This window comes from Monomorium pharaonis, chromosome 3, assembly GCF_013373865.1.
Source record: "Monomorium pharaonis isolate MP-MQ-018 chromosome 3, ASM1337386v2, whole genome shotgun sequence".
Taxonomy (NCBI): domain Eukaryota; kingdom Metazoa; phylum Arthropoda; class Insecta; order Hymenoptera; family Formicidae; genus Monomorium; species Monomorium pharaonis.
Genome location: NC_050469.1, coordinates 25,993,190 through 26,017,953, shown reverse-complemented (window position 1 = coordinate 26,017,953; position 24,764 = coordinate 25,993,190). Strand labels below are relative to the sequence as shown.

At 36.8% G+C, this 24,764-nt stretch overlaps 1 protein-coding gene and 1 long non-coding RNA gene across 2 annotated transcripts; one reads left to right on the top strand and one right to left on the bottom strand.

Annotated features, from left to right (window-relative positions):
* Nucleotides 1–3,001: 3,001 nt before the first annotated feature.
* On the bottom strand, nt 3,002–19,526 carry LOC105839475 (sortilin-related receptor). Its single transcript, XM_012685812.3, has 10 exons — nt 18,899–19,526; nt 13,916–14,191; nt 13,644–13,805; nt 13,217–13,501; nt 12,871–13,139; nt 8,386–12,680; nt 7,997–8,253; nt 6,080–6,560; nt 5,789–5,995; nt 3,002–5,658 (listed from the first exon to the last, which is right to left on the bottom strand). The coding sequence occupies exons 1-10, from the start codon at nt 19,355–19,357 to the stop codon at nt 5,597–5,599; spliced, it is 6,753 nt and encodes a 2,250-aa protein (XP_012541266.2). The 5' UTR covers nt 19,358–19,526; the 3' UTR covers nt 3,002–5,596.
* On the top strand, nt 17,435–24,058 carry LOC114254300. The gene is made up of 2 exons (XR_003625683.2): nt 17,435–18,579; nt 21,301–24,058. It is a non-coding gene; the product is annotated as an uncharacterized LOC114254300 (long non-coding RNA).
* Nucleotides 24,059–24,764: the final 706 nt, after the last annotated feature.

Below are 24,764 nucleotides of genomic sequence, written 5' to 3'. Positions count from 1 at the left end.
CATGAAAATACAGCTATCTTCAATACAGTCATCTTTACGCATCCACAAAAACATTGACAAGACATTGGCTAACTTTGAAAAATTATAATTTTTCAGGACATGTTTTATTTTCAAGATTTCGGAATTACTCTTCAGGACATTGTTGCATTTCTCAAATTTCAGGATTATGACTTTTTGGGACATTATTCCATTTTTCAAATTTGGGATTATCACTTTTCGAGACATATTTGCACGTCCTTCCTAAAAACTGATACTTTCACGTTGTTGCTGCTGATGCTATATAAAAACCCTCAAAATCATCGTTATTAACATTTTTATGCATTTTTCCTCAAAATTGTGATAATCAACTTTAGCCAATGGATTTGTGTTTAGCAGGCAAAAATATGTCGGAAATTATTATTCGCACTCGTGTTGGAAAATGATGTTCCATGGTATTATTACATAGATAGTAAAACTATTTTGTGGTTTTAGAAAATGCAAGATTGTCATATCATACACCAATGCAAAAACGCTTAAGATATACGTATAAGATTTATACATTAATATGAAATTATTACACACATACACAAACACACAAACATTTAGTTTATGGCATATGCTAGGACTAATAAATTTTATGAGAGATCAACGGATATCTTAAAAGTCATGTGGCTATTGAAAGACGTTACCTAGGCAGATATGTATGTGAAACTGCTCTAGATACGTCAAGAATAACGTTTATATCAAATTGTTAAATATAATATTCTGCAACTTAAGAAATCTGTAATGTAGCGTGAAAGCGCTCTCTTTTCTGTCATAGAAAATATTCGCGGATGATATTGAACATGACCTGTAATGGCTTTATATTGCTTACGCTCTCCGCGCAAATGGCGAAAATAGATGTAATTAGCCGGAGGGATTACACGTTAAACAATCCATTTGATACGAAACGTTTATCCGAGCGCCGCAACGAGAGATCAGAGCACGCGGCAGCGCCCGTCGTGCTCCGTAACGCGAGGCGATTTAGCCTTCAAACGATCTGATTAGAAGAGGAGCGCATACGCACACTGACCGCATGTATAATTAGGGTAACAATTATGATTACGGTACACGCGCGCCCGGTTGCCCCCGGGTTTTACGCGTTATACGCGCCGCGTCGTTTAGCTTAAAACATAACGATACGACGTCCTTGCTTCGTAGAGTTTACGATCGATTAACTTAAATTAAGCGCAAAATTTACGAGTCTCATAAATAACGAGCGAAAAAAAAAAGGAAAACGCGCTAGCCGCAAAAGAATGTTTTTCGCGAATAAGCCCGTTTCGTAATACACGTAACAGCTAGTAAAGACATAATTTCTGCAATTACGTGATTCCATAGTAACATTGTGTATACAAATTAAATTAATAAAAAGTAAAAATAAAAAGATTAATATTCAATTATATTTATAAATTTCAATGATAAAAATGTTAAAATATTATAAACATTTATTTAATAAAAGACGTATTAAATAATAAGTAAAACAAATTTATTAATTAAAGAATGCTCTGAATCTTACTATTCTTTAAAAAATAAATATTTGAAATGTCAACGCACGCACCAAATGTATTGGAAATTCTGTATATACTTAACACGAACGTAAAACAAGATTATCTAAAAACCTAAAAGTTTACGACACTTGGAAAATTATAACATTGTGACATTAAAGACTTTGTGCAAAATATCGAGAAAATTCCATAATATGGTTTCTTCTTAGATGGTTTTCCGAATTGAAGAACCATTTAAATAAAATCACATGTATCATAAATCAAGCACTCTTACAATACTATAGCAATACCATACTGTCTACTAATTTCTTGGAACAGCCCATTGTCAGTCAACGATGAACTACATTGTGTATGAAATTATGAAGAGGATACGAAGCATCGAGGATCGGAGTGGAAGATAGTAATAAACATGAACAGTTGGAGCGGAAGGTAAACGGTATTGCGGTATTTCGTAACGCCAGAATGATGGTCTCTAAATTTCTTTTTTACTCCATCGTGAGTCAAATGGTCGAGGTTTATTACGAAAATACCGTGCGCACACGATTTAGAAGAGGGGTGCGTTCTTAATTGGGGCGCATCTCGCGCAAAAAGAAACCAATATGTTAAGCTATTGAGTCAGAAGTTTTCAAGATCCAAAGATTTTTTTCTAACTTATTTTAATTTTTTCTTTTACGCTGATTCTGCTCACTCATCAAATATATAAAAATCTTCTAGTATTGATTTTAATAAATAATTGTCCCAGTAATGTTGTGTTGTACATGTTTAATTCAGGATAATTATACCTATAATTTATAAGTGTAACGTTATAATCGTTAGTAAATGTAATCAGGCATTAAAGCCGCGGCCGCGGAATTCATGCAACCGCATTTGCGTAACAATACAAGAATTAAAGCGCGAAGAGGAAGGTGTTAAATTTCCGGCTTCGTGCCGTTTGCTTAATGAGGTAACGGGTCACAAACTCCCAAATTGCCTTTTAAAATGGTAACGGAAGTCTTTCACCTCCCTTGGATGAGATGGGCTTGTCATGAATAAACGAAACTATTATTTTTGCCGTTCCACTTTTCAACGATTAAGACGACCCGGAACATCCGCTACATTATGCCAGAATTTGTCAGTTTGACAAGATGATAAACGTCTTTTAATACATGGACTATCTCATATAAAGAATATCAAATTAGAACGGCAAAATTTGCAACTTTTTAACAAAATTAAATTTTTCCGCAGCAAAAATATCAAGCAATTGTTTCTGTAGTTATTAAAATGTTAAATATATCAATGATTTCTGATAAAATATTAGAAAGCTTTTTGTGAAATAAATGGCAAAATAAGTTTTTTTTTAATTAACAAAAAAAAATATATAGAAAAATTACATTTCACATAAAATATTAGTAAAAAATAAATAATAAATAACGTGACCTGTAGGTATGTTATCATAAAAAATGCTGAGGAATCGAAATGAATTTATAAGAAATGTTAAATGAGTTAAATGTCAATATTCTGTGCCTTAAATTTATTTATTTACATGTAAATATATTATATATATGTATATATATTATATATCACTGTCTTTTTCTTGTCGCATTATAACTTTTGACATTTACATGTAAATCAGCTATATTCTCTTCTATTCTCGTCATTCTCGCCCTATAAAACGGCCTATACATAATCAATATCATTGCAAAACATGTTCAGAATACATATTCATATACACAATAATAATTAACCATTTGATTCATATCAAATCAAAGATCGTTATTATTATGTAATACATTTGTATCAACAATATTGATTACGTATAATAACCGCGTAACAAAGATTTAAAAACATCGACATCTTCATTAATGTTTTCTCCTCCAACATGTAACATGTAGCGAAAAAGAAAGAAAGAAGTAAATCGTTGGGCCAGTCGAGTGTGCAATCGTGTCAAACACTAGTAGAGGAACCTTTTCTTTACAATCAATTCAATACGAGAGATCACCATCTCCTGGCGTTAGCTACGATACAAAGAAAACGAATCAAGCCTCACTAATACTGTAAACGTTGTCTTTTCATTAACTTGTTGTCATTAACACTAGAACAACTGGCATTAAATGTGTACCTATTTTTATCATTTTTTGTTTTTATTTTTAACTTCTTCATATATTTGTTATTATTGTGAACTTCTTTAATATTTAAATAATTAATCTAAAAGTAAAAAATTCGACAAAAATCACCTTAATAGTTTTTATAATGTAATCTAAAAATTTGAAATCCATTATTTTGACGGGTTTGATTATTCTAGTGTTAAAAAGAGCGAAATTTTTAAAGATGTCACTATGCTGCAGTAGGATAAGCGTGAATTACAATCTTGCTATCAAGATTTGGATTAATTCACAATTTCATAATGTTACAGGACATAGATAAAAATGTCTCAATTTTTTAAATATCGATAGTTTTTTTATCCATTTAATGTGTTTAACTCGTTCCTCCACTCGACATTGACTCGAATAAAGAGTGATAAACCTCAACTCAAAAATATTTCTAGAAATTCGTAACACATCTTGTATTTCTTTTCTTTGTTTGAGAAGAGAAGAGGCAACAAAAGACGATCAATTAAGAATACGATCAATCTTATCTCTAAATTCTACGCAATAAAATAATCGTTCGTGTGCACGTATATATGTGTATCATATACAGCAAAAAATTCTGTAAAATCGATGGTTTCTTCTCATCGCAATGAGAAAACCGTTTATATGCATGGGATTTTAGACTATATATATTTTCACATAAAAAATATAACTGACTGCAGGATTTTAATAATTACAAATGTCTTTTACGGATAATCCAACAAGAATTAAGCGGTGAAGGTTCACGCGCTTAAATATTTAAACATTATTTACAATAATCTAAAAGTCACGCCGGTGTCGTTATCATCTTATTCACACTGAAAACATCTGCTGCTTTCTCGGCGTCTTGTTTGTAAACCTCTCCTAATCTTAATTAAAAACATTCGATCTTTTCTCGAGAGAATAATCTACTATTCTTTTGACATAAAAGATAAGAGAATGTCATTTACTTTAACCGTATAAAGCACATAATTATTTATCGAATATAACTTTTTTCGTATATTCAAAGATAAAAAATCTGTATTTAGCATTGATATTCAAAAATCACAAGTTGGAGCACACTTTTTACGAAGGTCAGGTAACCCTCTTTCAGCGAGATTTTGAAACTCGCTTATAAAAACTTCTTTCAATGCCGTATCCCACTTGATGTAAAATTATAATCGGGACGATCATAAAAAATCACTTAAAACGATTATTTAAGCCAAGTAAAACAGTTGCAGAAACGTATTCTATATCTATTTCTATAAACAAACGAAAGATTTGATATATTTCTTATGAATACGGCATTAGAAGAAAGAGTTATACTTTGGTCATGTACTTGCTATATGGAAAAAACTTATGGCCTCTGTGGGTATTTATTAAAACAGTTTTTAATAAAAAATTCGTCCCCGACGCCGGTAACTTCCTTTCGCATCAATAAATCTGAATATGGACTAAAAAAGCTTTTTTCACACATACATGATCATATAAATACAATATTAAAAATGCAAATGTGTGTCACCTCAAAAATCTCACAATCAATCCATAAAAAATATTTACTATATACAAATTGCCGTTTCATCGATTTATTCTTACGCTAGACAAGTAAAGCCACGCTTCCAATCATCTTACAATCGTTTTGTTTACACTCGAATTTGGAGGTGCACTGGCACTTCTCCAAACTACGACGGCAAGTAGTCACTCCAATCACTCGTGATGTACATATATACCATATATTTCTACAACGTACCGTATGAATGGCGCGAAAAGCTCTTGTGTAAGCGCTCTAAGCAGCCTGTTTACCGATCAATAAACATTAACTGTAACAACGCAAATACGGTTACAGTCAAGTATTCAGTCTTGAGATGCTTTCATAAAAGCTTTTCTTTCCACCATAATGCTTGATTCAAAATTATCATATTAATAGTGTCTTGGCACATCTCCTTTTCTAGTACGTAAATATTCTGTTTATACATTTATATATGGTATTCATGCAATTACGAGCGGTTCATCATCCGAAAAGCCTCGGATTACCGGACTGTCTTCTTCTTCTGCAGGAAAAAAGAAGAAAAAGCATCGTTAGCTTTTTTGTATAGTTTTCTTTTCTTATAGCATCTTTCTTATCTCCATTTTCCCCCCATTTCTTAAATGCAAAATTAAATGCAAGACCCTATTTCTTACCTAAACTGTCTGTCGTACCAGGGAAAGTGGCTTGTCCCCGTCTCGTATCGTAGTGGCTATTGGCGAACTGTGTAAAGCTATTTGATAGCCTCCTGTGTCGAACGATGAAATACGCAAGTGCAGCACCAAGCGCTATGACGACCAGACAGATCGGTATAGCGAGGGATAATATGCTCGACGTGTTCATTATCACTGGGAACTGCGATCCTATATTTAATAGAAAGGAGGGATTATTATCAAAGCATGCTCAAAGATTCTTACTTCCGAAGAAAATGTTAAAGATCATCTCACCTGAAATTTGCGTACTCCAAGTTTCGCTCAATGGACTTTGGTAACCATCATTCGTGACCAAACGCGCGGCAAAGGTATAAATCGTATCAGTTTTAGCTTCCTTGTAGCGATAAGGCGGCGGATCTTTGGCCGGTAATACTTTGGCGGTCGACTCGTTTATTGTTCTCGATCCCTCGGCCACTAAAATTTCGTAGTACCGATCGGCATCATTCCGAATGTTTTCCGGTAAATCTGGTTCTTGCCAATAAATCAAGTATTCCTTATTATCGTGTAAAACTGTGAGCTGATGAGGCGGCTTGATCGGCGGTGCTATATAAATGAACGGTTGCGTAGGTATGGCATTTTCAACATCTGTGGCTATTGTAATATTGTACTTCCCGCCGTACTTAACGGAATTAAACGTATGCTTCATGATGGTTTCATTAGTCGGCGGTAATGTTACAACCACCTGCTTGTTGAGAATCATTTCCGTGACAGAAATCTACAATTAAAAAGATATGAGATTAATTAATATTCTCGCTAAACAAAAAATGTATGCATTTTAAAATTTCTCAATAAAAGAAAAACAGATACTTGTTAGCATCATTATTATTAAATTGATTAGACGGGGAGAGACGGGGAGAGACGAGGAGAGACGGGAAAGACCAGGAGAGACGGGCAGAGACGGGGTGAGACGGGGAGAGACCGGGAGAGACGGGGAGAGACTGGGAGAAACGGAGAGAGACGGGTAGAGACGGGGAGAGACCGGGAGAGACCGGGAGAGATCGGGAGAAACCGGGAAAGACGGGTAAAGACGGGGAGAGACGGGGAAAGACCGGGAGAAACGGGGAGAGACGGGGAGAGACCGGGAGAGGCGGGGAGAGACGGGGAGAGACCGGGAGAGGCGGAGAGAGACGGGGAGAAACCGGGAGAGACGGGGAGAGACCGGGAGAGACCGGGAGAGGCGGGGAGAAACCGGGAGAGACGGGGAGAGACGGAGAGAGACCGGGACAGACCGGGAGAGACGGGGAGAGACCGGGAGAGACCGTAAGAGACCGGAAGTGACGGAGAGAGAGAGAGAGAGAGAGAGAGAGAGAGAGAGAGAGAAAGAGAAAGAGAGAGAGAGAGAGAGGGGGGGGGGGAGAAGTGCGTGCATCCATGCGTGTGTACACTATGTATTTTACTCAAACGAAAGATTTTCGAAAGTTAGTTTTCTCTATTGATTATTTTTTATTTGGTTATTTTTTTAATTTATTAATTTCTATATGTGCACGCGTACGTGTGCATGCATATGTCACAATATTATTTTATAACTAGCAATAATAATTAATTAATTAATGTATATAAAGTTCCAAAAAATGTCGATCTTATTTTATATAGAAAGATACATGTAATGTCAAAGTATTTAATAATTTATTAACAATTGTAATTTTGTTTTTCAAACTATGTCGTCAATCTCTAATGCTAATTAAAGAAAAAAAACAAGAAGAAGAAGAGTCAGAGCTGACAACATTTCGTTACATTTCAGTGTCAATATCATATTACTTTAAAGAAGATTTATATATGTTGTGTATATTGTATTTCTTTTTTCGTTTTTTTATGTGTATAATATTTTTAAAGAAGAAAATTAGATAATAAATTAATGTATGTAAGTATGCTTTCTCTCTCTCTCTCTCTCTCTCTCTCTCTCTCTCTCTCTCTCTCTCTCTCTCCCTCTCTCTCTCTTTCTCTATTTCTTTTTCCTTTCTTTTTGTATATAATTATTTATTTATATAATTATTATTGCAATTGTTATTTTAAAAAAATAAAAAACTAAATAGCGCGCGCCTGTGTTGTTCTAGTTTAGAAAAATTTCCGTAGATATAAATCTCGACTTTTTCAAAAGCTTTTGCGAATGTTATTTCCGCGCATAAATATTTCGTACCATTAATGACTTACCGTGTAACTGATCGATTCGTCGATTGTTGGACAACTTGCACTCCACGAAACAATTATGCTGTCGTTTTTATCCGGCGATGGCGTTACTCGTAATCTTTTCGGAGGCGCGCGTTTGTTAAAGTGCGTTATGACCGTATGCGGTTGATTTAAAGGTCCAGCCCCATAATTACCGTAAACGCCAACAGCAAAAACATACGACTCACAGGCTTCCAAATTCTTGACTGTCGTCGTAAGATTAGTGGTGAGAAGTCTTTTAGCTAAAAACAGAAACAAAAAAACCATTTTTAAAGGAAAAATGTAAGAAAAAAACAATAATTTAAAACATCAATAGAGAGATATCAAAATAATCTTTATATGAAGAAAATAAATTATAAATGTAAACTTCTCACTTTTAAAGAACTCCATCATGTTGGTAGCGTAATAAACTGCATATTGCCATTTAATCTTTCTGTTACTTTTTGGAGGATCCCAAGTAAGCTTGACAGTTGTCCTCTGGGACTTCACCAATTGCGCATCAAAGTTCATTATCGTCGGCAGCGCGGTGCCGTTTGTCGTGGTGGTCACCATGGCGACCTTGCCGATGTATTTCTTCTTCATAGCGCCGACCTCGAAGGTGTACTTAGTGCCTGGCGCCAAATTGTTGACCTCCATCGTATTCTCCTTAGTCGTGACGGTTTCCGAGACCGGATAGGCCGGTGGTGCTCTAGGAGTGACGTGATATCCGTCCACGTCCTTCATCTTCTTCCACGTAAGAGTGACGGAATGATTTGTCGTGGCTACCACGCGGAGATCCTCAATATCGTCAATATTAGCCGAGCCATCAAACGTCAACGTGGCAACCTGCGACGAGGTCGATGAATACTGCCGATTCTTCGCAACTATCCAGAAGGAATAATTTTTGCCCGCTTCAAACGCCATGTCGATAATCGCGGAGGTTTTCTGCCGAGTAAACTCCATTGGCGGTATCGGTGGCGTGATGTAACCCTGATAACCGATGATGAGACCGTTCGGACGTAATGGTGGTCGCCAAGAAACCTCCACGCGTGTGCCATTCTTCTGCGTGACGGTCACGTTCCACGGTTCGGTCGGCACGCCCTCGCCGGTCATCACCACCAGATACTTGGCCGGTGGAAACACTGTGGTCTGACCCTTCAACTTCACGTAGACCGTCAGATTATACTTTGTGTACGGCTCGAGATTGTTGAACTGATACTCCGTATCCTCAATCCACTCGCTGGCGTTGGTCCACTTAGTCTCTGGTACCGCTCGCGCGATTGATGGCAGAAATTCAAACGTCACATTTGATGGTATTGGCATCCACCAAAAGAGGAAGAGACTCGAATCGTTGATAGAACGCTCGTCCACACCCATCACCAATACCTGATACACGCGCGAGTTATTCTTCTCACAATTGTTCTCATCGAAGCCGTCCAGACAGTCATGATTGCCGTCGCAGTAAGCGGCCAGCGGAAAGCAACGGGTCTCGTCACACGGGAAAAGACCGACGTAGCAGGACGGTGTGGCGGGAGGACTCGTTTCTTGATTCGTGTGACAACCGAGCTCATCGCTGCCATCCGGACACTCCTCGACACCGTTGCAGATGCTAGAGAGCGGCACGCATGAGCCGTCCTGACGACACATAAATTGATCGTTCTCGCGGCATGGTAGTTGCGCTTGTTCGCAGTGCAGCTCGTCCTCGCCGGACGGACAGTCCTTTGAGCCATCACACACCCATGAGTTCTCGATGCAATCGTTGTTATAGCACTGGAACTGGTGTTCACGGCAATTACGCGATTGTGGAGTCGTGAGAGTCGGAGATGTGGGCTCCAACATCCCGCCGTCTATCGCGCCACCACCACAACCTATCTCATCGGAATCATCGCCACAGTCATCCACGCTGTCGCACTTCCACCAGTAAGGCACGCATTTCTTGTTATTGCACATAAACATCCAATCGTTGCAGGAATTCGTCGGCAGAATCGGGCTCAGCGGCGGCGGGAGCGGGGTAGTAGTGGTGGTGCAGTTCACCTCGTCCGAGCCGTCGATGCAGTCCTTGTCGCCGTCGCACGCCCATGTCCTGTATATGCACCGATGTCCGTTTTCCTTGGTATTGTTGCATTGGAATTGCCACGACTCGCACTCCATACTGTTGCAGTCCTTCTCGTCGGCGCCGTCCTCGCAGTCGGGCTCGCCGTCACATTTCCAGGAAGTCGGTATGCACGTGTTGTCTGACTTGCAGGCGATCTCATCGGATCGACACGTGTTCGGCTGCACATTCTTGGTGCAGTTCTTCTCATCCGAGCCGTCCCGGCAGTCGTCCTCACCATCGCAGCGCCAACGGTACGATATGCAGCGGCCGTTGTCACACTTAAACTGCATGTCGGTGCAATTACTGTATGTGCAATTCATCTCGTCCTTGCCGTCCTTGCAGTCGCGATCCAGATCACACACCCAGTACTTGGGTATGCACTTGTTATCATCGCACTCGAAGTTGTTCGGGCTGCACGTGGCGCGGTTGCAATGTATCTCGTCCGAGTTGTCGCCGCAATCGTTGTCGCCATCGCATTTCCAGAACTCAGGGATGCACACGTTGTTGTTGCAAGCAAACTGATTGGACGAGCAGGTACTGGCGATGCGCGGACACGTCGAGTTGGCGTATGGCTTGACACCGTTCGGGCACAGACACTTGCCCTCTGTCATCACCATGCCGTCCGGACAAAGGCAGACGTAACTGTTCTGCGGCGCACCCAGGCAGATGTGCGAGCAAGTGTGGTTACTCGCGCATTGGTTTGTGCCGATCTGCACGCTGTGTGCAAAAATCTTCAGATCCATCAAACCTGCAATCTGAAACTCAATCACCGGACTAATGCCAATCCCGTGGTCCTTGTTAGCGACAAATATCATCGATTGCTTCCAGTCATCCCAGTATACGTTGTCCTTGAACACAGCTACCGCGAACGGATGAGAAACGCGTCCGTCGCTGCCAATAATCTTCTTATATCTTTTACCGTCAAAGTCCGAGGAGGCTATGTAATCCGCTCGTGCGTCCACCCAGTAGATACGTTCGGCGATGTGATCGATCGTTATTCCGTTCGGCCACTCGACAGTAGGCTTGATAAACAATCGTTTCACATCCGTGCCGTCTAGGTTGGCTCGAGACACCGAGGCGTTACCCGGCGCCCAATCAGTCCAGAACATATACCCGTTCATAGGATGAACCGCAATACCTCGTGGCTTCTGCAAATTGTTCGGGCCCAATATCGTCCTGCGCATTCTACCCATGGTAGACACGTCCGTGCGGATTATCTGTATCCTCATCTTGACACCGTCCACGAAATAGAGCACCTTGGATACCCAGTCATAGGCCATTCCCTCGATGGAGCTCAGATCGGTCTCGACGAGAATCTCGGGATAGCTAGTACCATCCTTCAAACATTGTCTGCCTATCGTGTCGTTCACGATATCCGCCCAGTACAAGCAATTGTTGGCCATGTCGAACTCGATTGCGATGACGTTCTTCAAATCGTGTACAGGTAACGTCTCCATTTTACCACTGTCCACCAAGTCGATTCGCGAAATGTGTTCTCGTTGAGCAACCAACAGGAATTCCGGTCTCTCATTCATCGGACACGGGATCTCATCAGGCTCAAAATTTCTCGCAAAACCGCCGCTACAATCATCGTCATTTATTTTCACGTAACCCTTCGTGCGATTGTAGAACTTGCCAGACTCGCAGGTAGCCGGCACGGCGTAAGGGTCGTAATCAGCGACGGTTTTATTGCGAATGCAATGATACGGACTGCCGACCCGCATAAAACCGTAATCGCACTGATAATCATTCGCGTCGCACTGACAGATCTCCAATCTCACAGGTCGATCGTAATTCACGCCCTGGTAACAATTGGCGCGCGCCGCGCGTCTCTGATACGTTTCCTTGCGTCCCAACACACATGCCATGACCGGCTGTTCGGTGCTTGTCGGTGACCAAAACTTATAGTCGTTCTCCGTGCAATCCCTCTCAAACACATTTCGCAAATCGACCTTGATGATGAGCCACTGATGCTGTCCGCTGTCCGACCCAAACATGGTAAACACCGTGGTGTTCTCTCCAGGCTCCGTCATGAGGCCGTAGACGCGTAACATCTTCTCGTTGAACTCATACGTCTGCCACGTCTCGCCCTCGTCTGTCGAGTACGATATATCCCTGGTCTCCCCACGTGATTTGAAATATTTAACCGCCACCAGTAAACCTCCGTGATCGCCCATGTTAAAGAAATAATAGTCCTTCAGAACTTGTTTCCACGTAAGACCAGAATCTCTGGACACATAAAGAGCTGGATGACCCTTCAAGCTGGATCCAATCACACCGGTGGCCATTATTATTCCAGGCGCCGATTTCGAACTCATGATGGTAACGGATCTCGTCACCGGATATAACTGACTGAATCGCTGACTCAAATGTAACGAGCAGTTTTTCCCACAATGTATGTAGTAACCCTCGTGATTCGCTGCCGGTGCTCTAACATTATTCCAAGTGACGCCGTGATCAAAGGTGATTAACGATTCCAAGTGTTCTGGACCAATCGAGCTCGATTTTGGAGTACCTTTGACCCGTGACGCTATGTATACACCTCGAAGACCCTCGACCTTATACAGATCCGTGAATACCTCGTCAGCCACATCACTGTATACAGATAGAGTCGTATAAATGCAATGCGGATGAGTTAAGAAAATTTAAGCAGAAAATAACGGACAGTTCATAAAACTTATAATCTTGTTTTCACAAGTTTCACAGCTTTCACAATAATTATAAGTTGGCAAAACTTTTAACTTTATTTTCATAAAATAGTTATTTGTTATACTTCGTTACTTACTTCAACCAACTGTCCTTCCAAGTGCTGTTGGGGAAAAATGTGAGGATGCTCTCCAGAGATAATGTAAATATGGCTTTTTCGTGATCTATAATTTCCGACACGTAAAGATTGACCATAGTGTCGCTGTGCGACACAGCAATGAAAACTCGATTGTATGCTACGTCTACGATATGATAATCTCTGCAGTCCAATTCCGTGTTAAAATGTACCAGGACAAATGACTGATTCTTATAAGAGACATAGAGATCCAAATGTTCCGATGTTCCATTCTATTAAAAAATAAAAACAATAATTAATAAAAGCAATCAAATACTGAAAAGAGATTTTATACATATATAGCACTTACCTTCGAATTTTTCATGGTGGCAAACATATAGTCGCCTCTGATCTGGAAATCCTCAACGTTTTGAATGACGACGGTAAATTCTTTTCGTATAGACATTCTCATTCGTAATGGAGTATTCCCTCTCTGATACCAGGGGAAATTTCGCAGATCTAACTTCAAGACTGTATTCACTCCAGTCGGCTCCGTACGTTCAACCAATAAAACACGATAAGGAGACCAAAAGAAAGCTTTTACATATTGATGAATTGGCACCCAGACTGCTCCACGATCGGTCGACAACCACAACTGAAATCAATATGTTTCAACGTCAGAGAGAAAAAACAATTCTTGTACAATTAATTCGTATTCTTTAAAATAAGACAATAATAGTAACATATAAATTCAATTAAAATATAATTATTAAATAAATAATAATAAAGTTCTATACCTTCCGCGCTGGATCGATTTTGTCGAGTGCGATGAGCACTCGTGGATCTAATTCGTAAAACGAGACCTCGGTCGGGTGAAACGGCACGGCGACCCTCTGGATTGTTAGACCGTTATTATGTGTTATAAAGATTAAATTATCCAGACTGTCCACAAAGACGCACTGTAAAAGAAGGGAAGTCGAGAACGCCGTTCAAACATCAGATATTGAAGATGCGTCAGGAAATATATCGGTTTATTTTGTTAAAAGCGTTTTTGCAAATCGCAACTCACGTGATTGTAGTACTTAGGATGATTGGTGAATTTGTCTACAACCGCATATGCAGCATTGGGCTCGGACGAAATCCTGAACTGTTCAGTCTTATTCTCGAACGTATCACCGTAATCGTAACTGATGTACACAGCGCTAGGATGGGTCGGGGAAGAGAATCTACCTCCTTGGTAACGCACCACGGGCGTGCTGTCCCTCGCTAGACATATTATTACATTGGAACCCTCCCCGACCCAATGTACCATCAGTTGCTGATGCGAATCATTTAAAGCATTGACCTGTAACGACAAAGAAATGTTTTTTTTTTAATATTGAAAAACATCAAAGGCGCGATCCGAGATAATTAAATATACATAACGTAGAAATAAAATAATATTTATCCTGTGAAGTTCTACAAACAGCACGATGAAAACGTAAAAATCGAGATAAGATACGACAGATAAGGATTGCTGATAAAATAAAAAAAATTCAAAGAGAGGACAAATACGGAATACGACAGATAAGAAGTGCTGATAAAATAAAAAAATTCAAAGAGAGGACAAACACGGGAAATAATCGCCGCATGCTCTATCGGAGTTTAGATTTCTTAGCAGACGTCAAGATGCACGTGCGTGTAAAGTCTTCACAATAAGCGTTATTATAACCGGGTGGATGTATGTCGGAAGATGAGTCACTGGATGCGTTCATGGAAAATCTCAATCAGTTCATCCTGTCGGTAGTCGATATCATGTTACTTTGGTCAATGTTCAATGCCACAAGGATGAATAAATTATCACACACACAAAAGAACAAAACCATCCCTTTGAATTAGTCTTTCAAAAATTACATACAAATATTTACAATTATTTAGATCGGACAAAACTCCGATCACAATTCATTAGAAACAAAATCATATAAATGTTCAGAATAAAAATAAAAATAACAAAAAAAACACAAAAATTTTGAGTAAAAAAACTCAGTAAAAAACGATTTCATCCGAGTCTAAAAGTTCTTTATTTAAATGTGTATTTTCTTTCAATATTCGACGCCGTATTATTATTCTAGATTCATTATTCAATTTTTTGCATTTATCCAAAAGCTTTCTATATAAAGATACTTGTAAACAACCAAAATATAGTACAATGACTAAGTGCCAATGGCCATGGATATATTTATTCATCGTTAAAAACAAGAACTAAATATAAAGCTAATTCTGTTTGAAAACATATCTCTTTTGTGTTCATAACTAAAATAATATAGAAATACATAAATTAAACATATCTTGGTGATGGATGTAATTCTTTTCAATTTTAATTTTTTTTCTTAGCTTTATTTTAACTAAAAAAAGATACGATAAAAATAATTTTATCTATTATTAATTAATTTTAATTTATTAACAAAAAAATGTTATCAATTCATTAGATACCATAACAACGCAAGAATGTTTCCTTAAAATTATAAATAAAACACATTGAATAATATAAAAATAAAAACGGAGATGTTATAATGACGATGAAAATATAAAAGAAAATTAATTTTCTATTTTTTCAATATTTTAATAAAAAACAGTATCCCGTTCTTTCCGTTAAAAAAAACTGATTTTTCATTCGTTTATTCACACAAAAGTTAAAAAATCTATCTTTTATCTCTAGTCCGGAAACGAATAGAATAAAAAGTGACAAATGGAGATATTTCTTTTCAGTTTATTTCAGGATTTTCCAATGATTTCATTCCCAATAAACTGTGATTTGATAGGTTTTGTCCCGTCAGAATCATCGTTACTTTTCAAATCCATATGTTACTTTTTGACAGAATAATCGTTTTTCTGCGAACATTTTTTTCAGTGAATAGTTAGATGCTGCAGTGAATAATTAAGACACTATTATACAATACAGAATGCAAATAAAACAGGTAAAAAATTACATAATTGACTTTAAAATCGGACGTAGGAAAATCCAAGGATTTGAGTTAAAGGTCATAGTCGAGATAAAGAGAAAGCTGCTTAGTTCTTTTTTTCGTGTAATTAAGCAAAACGGACGAGGCAAGATAAAACGTATCGTCTTCGTATGAAAAGCCAATTATGTTAACCGAGAAATTATATCTGATAAAATTAATTGCGCGTAATATGCATGAGTTTGCAAAAACAGGTATTCTAATTATTACTGCGTAACAGTAAAGGAAGGTTAATATTGGTCATTTTCTTTTTGAATAGTATTTCCTAAACAAAAACTAAAAATAAAACTTTGAAAATAGTAATTTACATAAATGTAAATTAGAAAGTGCTTTCTATCAGAGGATACAGTTTCACAGTTTTTATTATACAATTTCATGTTTTGATAATTAATGTTTTTGCAACATAATAAAAAAATTAACGAGAAATTAGGTTCCAAAACTGATAAAGTAGATTATATTTTTCTTTTATTTTCCTTTAACACAAGTTATTTATGCAAAACATTTATAAATTAATATATAAGAAGATTCTCTGAAACTTTTTACGTCAATATAAAACATTTCTTGTCAACATACGTAACTAATATCTTATGCTGTACCACAAGTCGAAACATGTAGCGCGACTTAGATTAGAGCAAATTCATTTTTTTATACAGTAAAATTTATATTTAAAAAATTATAAATGTATAAACTATGGATTTTCATTTCTTAAATTATCTAAACAGATCTTCATATTTTATTAAAATAAATTCTATCTTTTTTTGTGTATTTTGTTAAAAAACTATCCCGTTTTCTCCATTGAAAAAATTACTTTTCATTTGCTTTTTAACTCTAAAACAAATAATAGCTATCGTTTATCTCTAGTCCGGAAACGAATAGATTAAAAAGTGACAGAGATATTTCTTTTCCATTTATTTCAGGATATTCCAATGATTTCATTCCCAATCATGATTTGATCGGATCTTTGTCCAATCAAAACCATCGTATTAATATCCGTATGTTATTTTTCGATAGGATAATTTGTTTATGGATTAAAATAGTGCAATGTTTAATTTCTCAAAAATAAAAAGACTCTTTTAAGAGGCCTAGCACCAACAATCTTCCTCTACAATTAATGCAGTATAATAATAAAATATGCTTATCTGATAAATCGGAAGTCAAAGATCAAACATTAAATAAAAGATATAATATGTACAATACAATAAATTTAAAATAAAAGAATAAAAATGAAGGAAACGAAAGGAAATGTGAGTAATATTATGAGTAATAATACATTAAAGCTGATTAAACTTATAGCTGTAATGTAAGTTTTTTTTAAACGACTCTTATCGCCTCAACCAAATGACAAATTGCGCTTCCTTTGTTATCACGAAAATAAATAGTCATGTGCATGCACGCATTCGTTATTCTTACATGCGTATGGTAACGTGACTAAGCGCGCGACGTGACGTAAAGAAGACATACATACATACATATATATATATATATATATAATATAAATCTGTACATACAGTATACACACACATATATGTATATATATATATATAAAATACGATATATATATATATATATATATATATATATATATATATAATACAGAGTATTTCAAAATTCACAAATTAAAATACAGTAGCAAAAAAGTTGTGTTCTCGAAAAATGAAGTAAAATAACTAATTGAAGATTTCATTTTAATAAGTAGTTCTCCAGATTTAAGCCCGTTTTTAACAACATAGATTAACTTTAATCTCGGTTTAACTTATTTTTTTAGTTTTTGAAACTAGAATAAAATAATAAGTAAGACTCAGAAGGCTTAAGGGTGCCTTTTCATGTTGACGTTTGACGCTCATTTCAACGTCAAAAGACATGTGACTAAAAATGACGAATTGGCATCTTTATTTTTGGTCACGTGATGTCTTTTGACGCTGGAAATGAGTGTCAAGTGGCAGCGTGAAAAGGCACCTTAAAGAGCTGATCAATCATCGGAGATTTAGACGCTCGCACGATAATATTAACGATTATCTAAACGTAGTTCGTGACGGGCCGGCTTTTTAAACTTTTACCTAACTTTAACCTCGAAAACTACTATTTCCAAATTTACAAACAGCTATTACCCTCAATTTACCTACAACTTTCTTGCTGTGCGGTATTTCGACTCCGCGAATATCCGAACAGCCTGTATATATGTGTAACTGTGCAGAAGAAAAAGAAGTCGTAGACAGGTGTCGTTATTGAAAACCGCGGCCTTCGGAAGAATGACAAATTCGCGTCGTCATTTTTTGCTTTAGCGACGCTAGCGTAAAATAATAACGACGACGTTAAAATAACGACGGCGCATCGAGGAGGACCGTCGGGTGAGTCATCTTGTTTACGAAACCCCGGGAAACTCGTGGAAACGTGCATTCCACCGAAAGAAAAAAAGGGACGGGGAAAAATAGGAGGGTGGATATATGAGACGGTTAGTGACCCCTGGCGTGTCAGCGACGATGCGGGACGAACTCGCGACGACGCGCACTCCGTTTCTATCTTTCTCTCTCTCTCTCTCCCTCCGAGATTGATTAAATTTACTCCGGAAGAGAGAGATAATACGGCAATTATTGCCCCGGCTGATTCGCGCGTCGGGCCGCGCCGCAGCGCACAAAGGCCACGCTGTGCGCCTCTCCCGACGCGACGTCGGATCCATTAAGGAAAAATTCCGTAGGACGACAGCACGCAGCAGCCAGCCAGCCAGCAGCGGAGGGTGGGTGTATGCGTGTTTGCGTGCATGCGTGCGTGCGTGAATATGTCGCGCGGCGCGTCTATTTGCGCGAAACGTCGGAAGTCGCGTGACGTTTCCTGCGGCCGCGCCGTCCCTGTCGTCGTCCCGCGACAAGACAATTCGCGGCGGCGAATCATCGTCGTCGTAATTCCTCGTCGTGTCGCGTCACCGCGGTCTCGAACTGCGACGCAACGAAAAACCGCAGCGGCGGCGGCGGCGGCGGCGGCGGCGGCGGCGACGACGGTGACGACGGTGACGACGGTGACAGGTCGGCGTACGACCTTCGGGCCCGAAATCTCACCTTCGTCGTGATGTTTGGGTTATTGTTTGGGTGCTCCGGCAGCGGTGCGTCGCGGCGCGTACGGCCGTACGACCTTTCCCCGACGTGGTCATCGCCGTCGCGCGGATCCGCGCTCCGCCTGTTGATAATCAGCGGCTTCCTGTACCGCGACTCGTCACCGTGCTCCGCGACGTGCAGCCGCTTCGCCCTGTCACCGTACCGCACACCGTAGTTACACTCGGTTAGCAGGACCAGATGGAGGAATAGCGCGAGGTAGAAATAGAGGGCCGTACTCGACCTACCGGCCATCTTGCCCAAGACTGACTCCGCTCGCCGCGGGCACGAGCGTATTATACACTTCGGGGACTCGTGAATGCAACGACGCGCGCGTCTCTCTACGTGCACGGTACACGGCGAGAGAGACGCGCCGGTCGCCGCATTCGCACGTCGATGCGCGTGCGTGCAGATGCCGCCACGCATCCGTTCAAAAAAAAAAAAAGAAATGTTGACGCCAAAGAAAAATGCGTTTATTTGCAAATGTAAATTGTTTGAAATTGATTTCTGCGCAGAGGGTGTGGTATTTAGTTTGAAAGTTGATGATTTTTGAACTCGACTTAGTTAATTTTAAGTGACTTAATTTTTAATTTTAATTAGTTATCTCTTAAAACACTCGATAAACTTTAATTTATTAAATTCTTTCTTTTTTATTATTTTATATGGATTTAATGTAGAAATGAAATATTACATTTAATCTTTATATTATAATTTTTGTGAGTAATCTAAAAATTTAAAAATTACAAGATTAATTATAATTAACTTTCTGACTTTAATATAAATAATGCTTTTTAAGATTAATCTTTAATTTGACTTAACTTAATCTTAATTTAATGTGTAACTAAATAATTTATTTTAGCAGTTATTAACTTTAATTATTTTAAAAATATGTATTAATCAACCCTGATTCTATGTATTATAAATATTTATATTCTTTACACTGTTAGGAGAAAATGAATGACAATATGAGTTTATATACCATGCACTCAAAAAATTATTTGCTGATATAGACAGATTTCTTGATACCACAATCAAAGTGTACCGCTAATTTTTGTAGCTGCTAGGATTTTGGTTGTCACGTATAGAATTTGAAAATTCTGCTTCTATCAGCTAAATTGATTAGGCAATACATATACATATCACAGTATTTGGTAATTATTTATCTATTTCAGCAAATTTTTATACTCATATAATTTTTGTTAAAGTCAAAAGTTTGTTAAAGTTGTAACATTATTGTTTTGAGTATTGCTTTTTCATATTGGCCTTTTGTTAAGTCGTATCTTGCATATATTATGCGAAGAACATAAAGACAAAACGCAGAAAGCAAAGAACATTGTAGATTAGCCTTCAAAGTATTACGGGAAATTTACGTTTTAAAGAAAAAAAAATAACATAATTCTTGTTTCTATTCCACATTTGATGCTAAATATATCTCTTTGCAATTTTGCGAAAAAAAATTATTTGCTCCAAATAAATGAAAATAGACAGTTTTTATGTCATATAATAAGAATTATTGACAAAATATTACGCGAAATTTTATTACGTTTGGTGAAAAGAAAGAAGAATCGATTATTTAAAAAAGTAATAACGTTATAATTCATTTCCGCTCTATTTTGCTCTATACTCTATATTTATGCTCTAAATCACCTATTTTTATTTTGTTACAAATTAATTTATTCCATATATATGGTAATTTATTATTAAAGAATTATGCGAAATTCTAAAAAGGATACTAGAATATTTATTATATATATTTATTTATATAAACCAAATTTTATTCATGAATACATAATTGATCGAAAATGCTGCAACTAATTGATCGCGCTTATAAAATCTGCTTTACCTCGTTTAAGCCTTTCCAAGCTACACGATGAATCATGAAAATAAATGCAATTAAAAGGATAATTAAAAAGAGGAATTTATTACGGAAAAAAATATGACTAAGCGAGACTAATAGCATCATTTGCAGATAATTATAAACTTATATATATGCACCGATTCTATTCAAATTATTTGAATACAAAATAAAAAGCAAAGTCACTCAACATTTGACTTTAACGTCTCAATTTGTGAAAGTAAATTGAGAATTTAAGGTACATGTTGATTAAAAATTTTGTTGATTTACTTGTTTCAAATGAATCAAAAAGAAATATTAGAAATCCTCTGTAATCAAAGAATTTTTAAGACGGTTCGTATGTATTAGATATGTGTTGCTCGTATAATTTTGTGAACGTTATTGAACTCAGACTTACAAAAATTTATACATATAGTTTAAATATATAATAAATACGCATTCTTACATTTCCACGTTCAATAGCTTTATTCTAAAAAAAAAGAGACTAAATTTATCCTTGACACTTGCTTTCTAGATCAGAATGAGTCTTCCTTTATGTCTCTCTTTTACGAAGAGATACGGAAAGAAGATCAGATACATCTACAAAAGAAGGGTGTGTCAAATACAATCAACCCAAATACTACTCTGCGATCAATAACGGGGACGAAAAAGTAACGGAAAAATCGAGGAAATTTCCCGGTGGGCAAGTCAGGCGACAGATCAACGGGATTGAGGGAGCGACGAATGCTTTCAGGGAGTGATGCGCAGAAGCATCAATAAAAGTATATTAGATAATAGCATTCGTTTCCTCTCTTTCTCACTCTTATTTCCTAATGTTGCACTCGGAGAAGAATTCATAGTGGTGACTATACAAGTTCTATTCGTAGAATTAATGTACATAAGCTATTTTATAGTTATTGCAACGAAAGTTTCAGTTGCAATAATTGTAAAATAGTTGGCATCATCACAGCAACGATATTTGTGCAACTATATTAATTTATTGTGAAATGGTACCTCAAATATAATTGCATAGTTATAGACTATTGCTAGATCTATTGCTAGACTTCATATTAAATAAGTTATGACAATTCTATTCTCTTTCAACTTACGTATGACGGATTAAGTATATAGATCAAGAGACCAATTATATATAGATTAGTGTAATATCCTGAATGCTTAGAGGTCAAATCTCGGTGAATAAATTTTTCTGTCATCTATATGTGTATTACTATATATTTCTATAGTTCGTTGATTTACTGCAAATAAATAATATTCTGTTAGTTCATGTAACTAATTATTGTTAGTGTTACAAAATTATATATATATATAATACATAAAGTGCCATTTATTCATAAATTTATTCATAAATTGTTGGTGTTATTTTTTTTTCTGGATGTGGAACGATATTGTTGGCACATCTAAAGTAGAATGACGCATAACGTAGTCTATAATCTAAAAATGCCGCACCGAAACCCAAACTTTTATTCAAGTTTCAACTGCATGCGTTCAAATTGCATGAAATTTATCTCGGACAGCTAGCGTATCATATTCAACCACGGTCGATTTATGATAACTCGTTTAGCGGGTTGACTAATCGTCATTGAAGGCAGTTAAATGAGGTCGTTGACGTCTCACCTTCGTGATAAAAGGATTGTTAAACTTATTACGGACATTGAGTCGAGATGTTTCGTATTACCCGCATCATTAGATCAGGATGTCGAGAAATTATATTGTATGGGATTTATTTTGGTAGCGTATGATTGAGGTCTATTCCAAAGATTCCGCTTACAAAAATTGATTTAGAATAATAATTTTAATTTGAAAAAAATCAAAATAATCTAAAACTAAATTCATTGTTTTATCACAATAATATAACATACATATCTATTTATTTCTCTGGTGGGTTTGATTAACATTATACACAACTAAACTTTTTTTATTAAAAAAACTGATATAACAATACGGACATAATAATCATATTTTTTCAAACTAAATTTTATTCTCTCTCTAAGTTTATTTTTTATTACTGAAAACACCGTTAAAAGTCAAAATTTGTTTCAATTGTATGAAAAGTGACAGAAATAAACAAGAAATTCAATTGAAAAGCATTAAAAGGTATAATGTATATTATTGTCATTTATATGTCCGACGCGTATATCGGACATATAAATGACCGATATACGTGTCAGAATTCTCGATGCCATAGATATTAATATACTAATTGCATTAGTGATATCTTGTAATAATATCCGAACACTTACGCAAAAACTTTATATTATTATTATTAATCTTTGTCTTTCTCAAATATTTTTATAATATTAAAATTTAATTGTAATCTTCTATTAAATTATATCTTCTAATTTTATAATTCATAAATATATTGTTTAACATGTCGCGCGATTTATTCGAAGCACAGAACGCATATAATTGACATGACTGATTTTGTAATTTGTCCATATCGCAACATGGATGTTACGCTAAAACACGATATACGATAATCTATTAAGCTGATTATTCACAGATAATCATAATACAGGATGGTAAAAACAGGCAAACAGGTTTCATTTATTTTGCGATTAATTCAAATTTTGGAAAGCTTTTTATGCTAAAAATAAGATTATCTCGAAAAATGACACAAATTAAGATTACTGTAACACAATTTATAGTTTCATAAGATCATAGATAAAGTCAGAGTTCAGGAGATATTTACATTTCTATTTTTATTTTTTCATATCGTAAATTTTAATAATTTTAGATATATGTATATGTGTGCGTGCGTGTTGTATTTATTCTGATTATTCTTCCATTATCTTTTCATATTACTATAAAATTATAAATAGGATGTATATCTAAGATTCTTAATATACGACTTTAATTATATAAAATCATAAATAGAACTTTAACTTGAAATCCAACAAAAATTGTAGATCTAAAATTAGTTTTAATCTATTAATTCTACCTCTTTTTTTATAAATCGCAAAATCTAAAAAGCGCTACTGAAATAGTAATAAGGCTCAACATTTGTTTTAGACTTATCTTTATTAATATAACGACAATGTAAACTCCGGTATATGTCGCGAATAATTTTTTTTTGTATCTTTCCTTTTTTATATATAGCGATTGATATATTGAAATTTCTCGATTTATTATTATAGTGTGTGAAGAAAGTCCCAACACTGGGTCAAAACATTCAACTAAAGCGAATTATTTCTACTATACTATATCGTTTGCGCATCGATATTTGCATATTGTTCTTACTGCCTTTATCAGACGAATATACCTCTGTAACAAATTCTGTACCTGTTGTCGTTTTGTCCCAATTGCTGGCAACAAGAATCTCTTATCCAGTTGCATTAAAATGCTACAGAGCATGTTACCAATCTTCCTTCTGATTTCCTTGCGGATCCGTTTTGAGAATAGTGTAGTATCTTACCTTGATCGTCTCGAGTGAAACGAAACAATCAATTAAATTAGGAAGAGGACGGGCGTTACCGCGCCGCGGGCAATTACGTTATCAGTCTTTTTTGTGAAGGATGTAAAAATCACGTTTTGCCCGCATTTTTCCCCTTTCGTACAAATCGACAAAATTCCACGTTCCCGTTCGCGACAGAACGCGCGCACGAGAATCCGTTCCACAGGCGCGTTTATCGTCGATAATTCGATAATTCGCGTTGGACGTAACTGGGGCGAAAGTTATCGCAGTATGATTTTTTTTTCTAAAGCCCCTCGGCTTTACATCGCGCGGAAATCGATACCGTTGAAAATAGATCTGCTGCGTGCTGTGTTTGCGTTTGTGTTTCAACGTATGCCAACACGTGCTCCCGCGGTACATTTAGCGACATACTAATTTCACACATGCAACTTTGTGTGGTCATCATGGCCGGCAGAATTGTCACGCGCCGAGACTATTGTAGTCGTGTGTCTTGGCGACTCATCGTCCGCGTGAGCCAAGCCGAATTCAAGTCGAACGAGCGCAAACAAACGCGGACGAACGACCTC

Excerpts from the sequence above, each read along its gene's own strand:
- LOC105839475 (XM_012685812.3), bottom strand. The coding sequence starts at position 19,357 with ATGCGTGGCGGCATCTGCACGCACGCGCATCGACGTGCGAATGCGGCG. Across the intron at positions 13,806-13,915 it reads ATCCTAAGTACTACAATCAC|TGCGTCTTTGTGGACAGTCT; the intron begins GTGAGTTGCGAT and ends CTTCTTTTACAG. Across the intron at positions 13,502-13,643 it reads AAATCGATCCAGCGCGGAAG|TTGTGGTTGTCGACCGATCG; the intron begins GTATAGAACTTT and ends TATTGATTTCAG.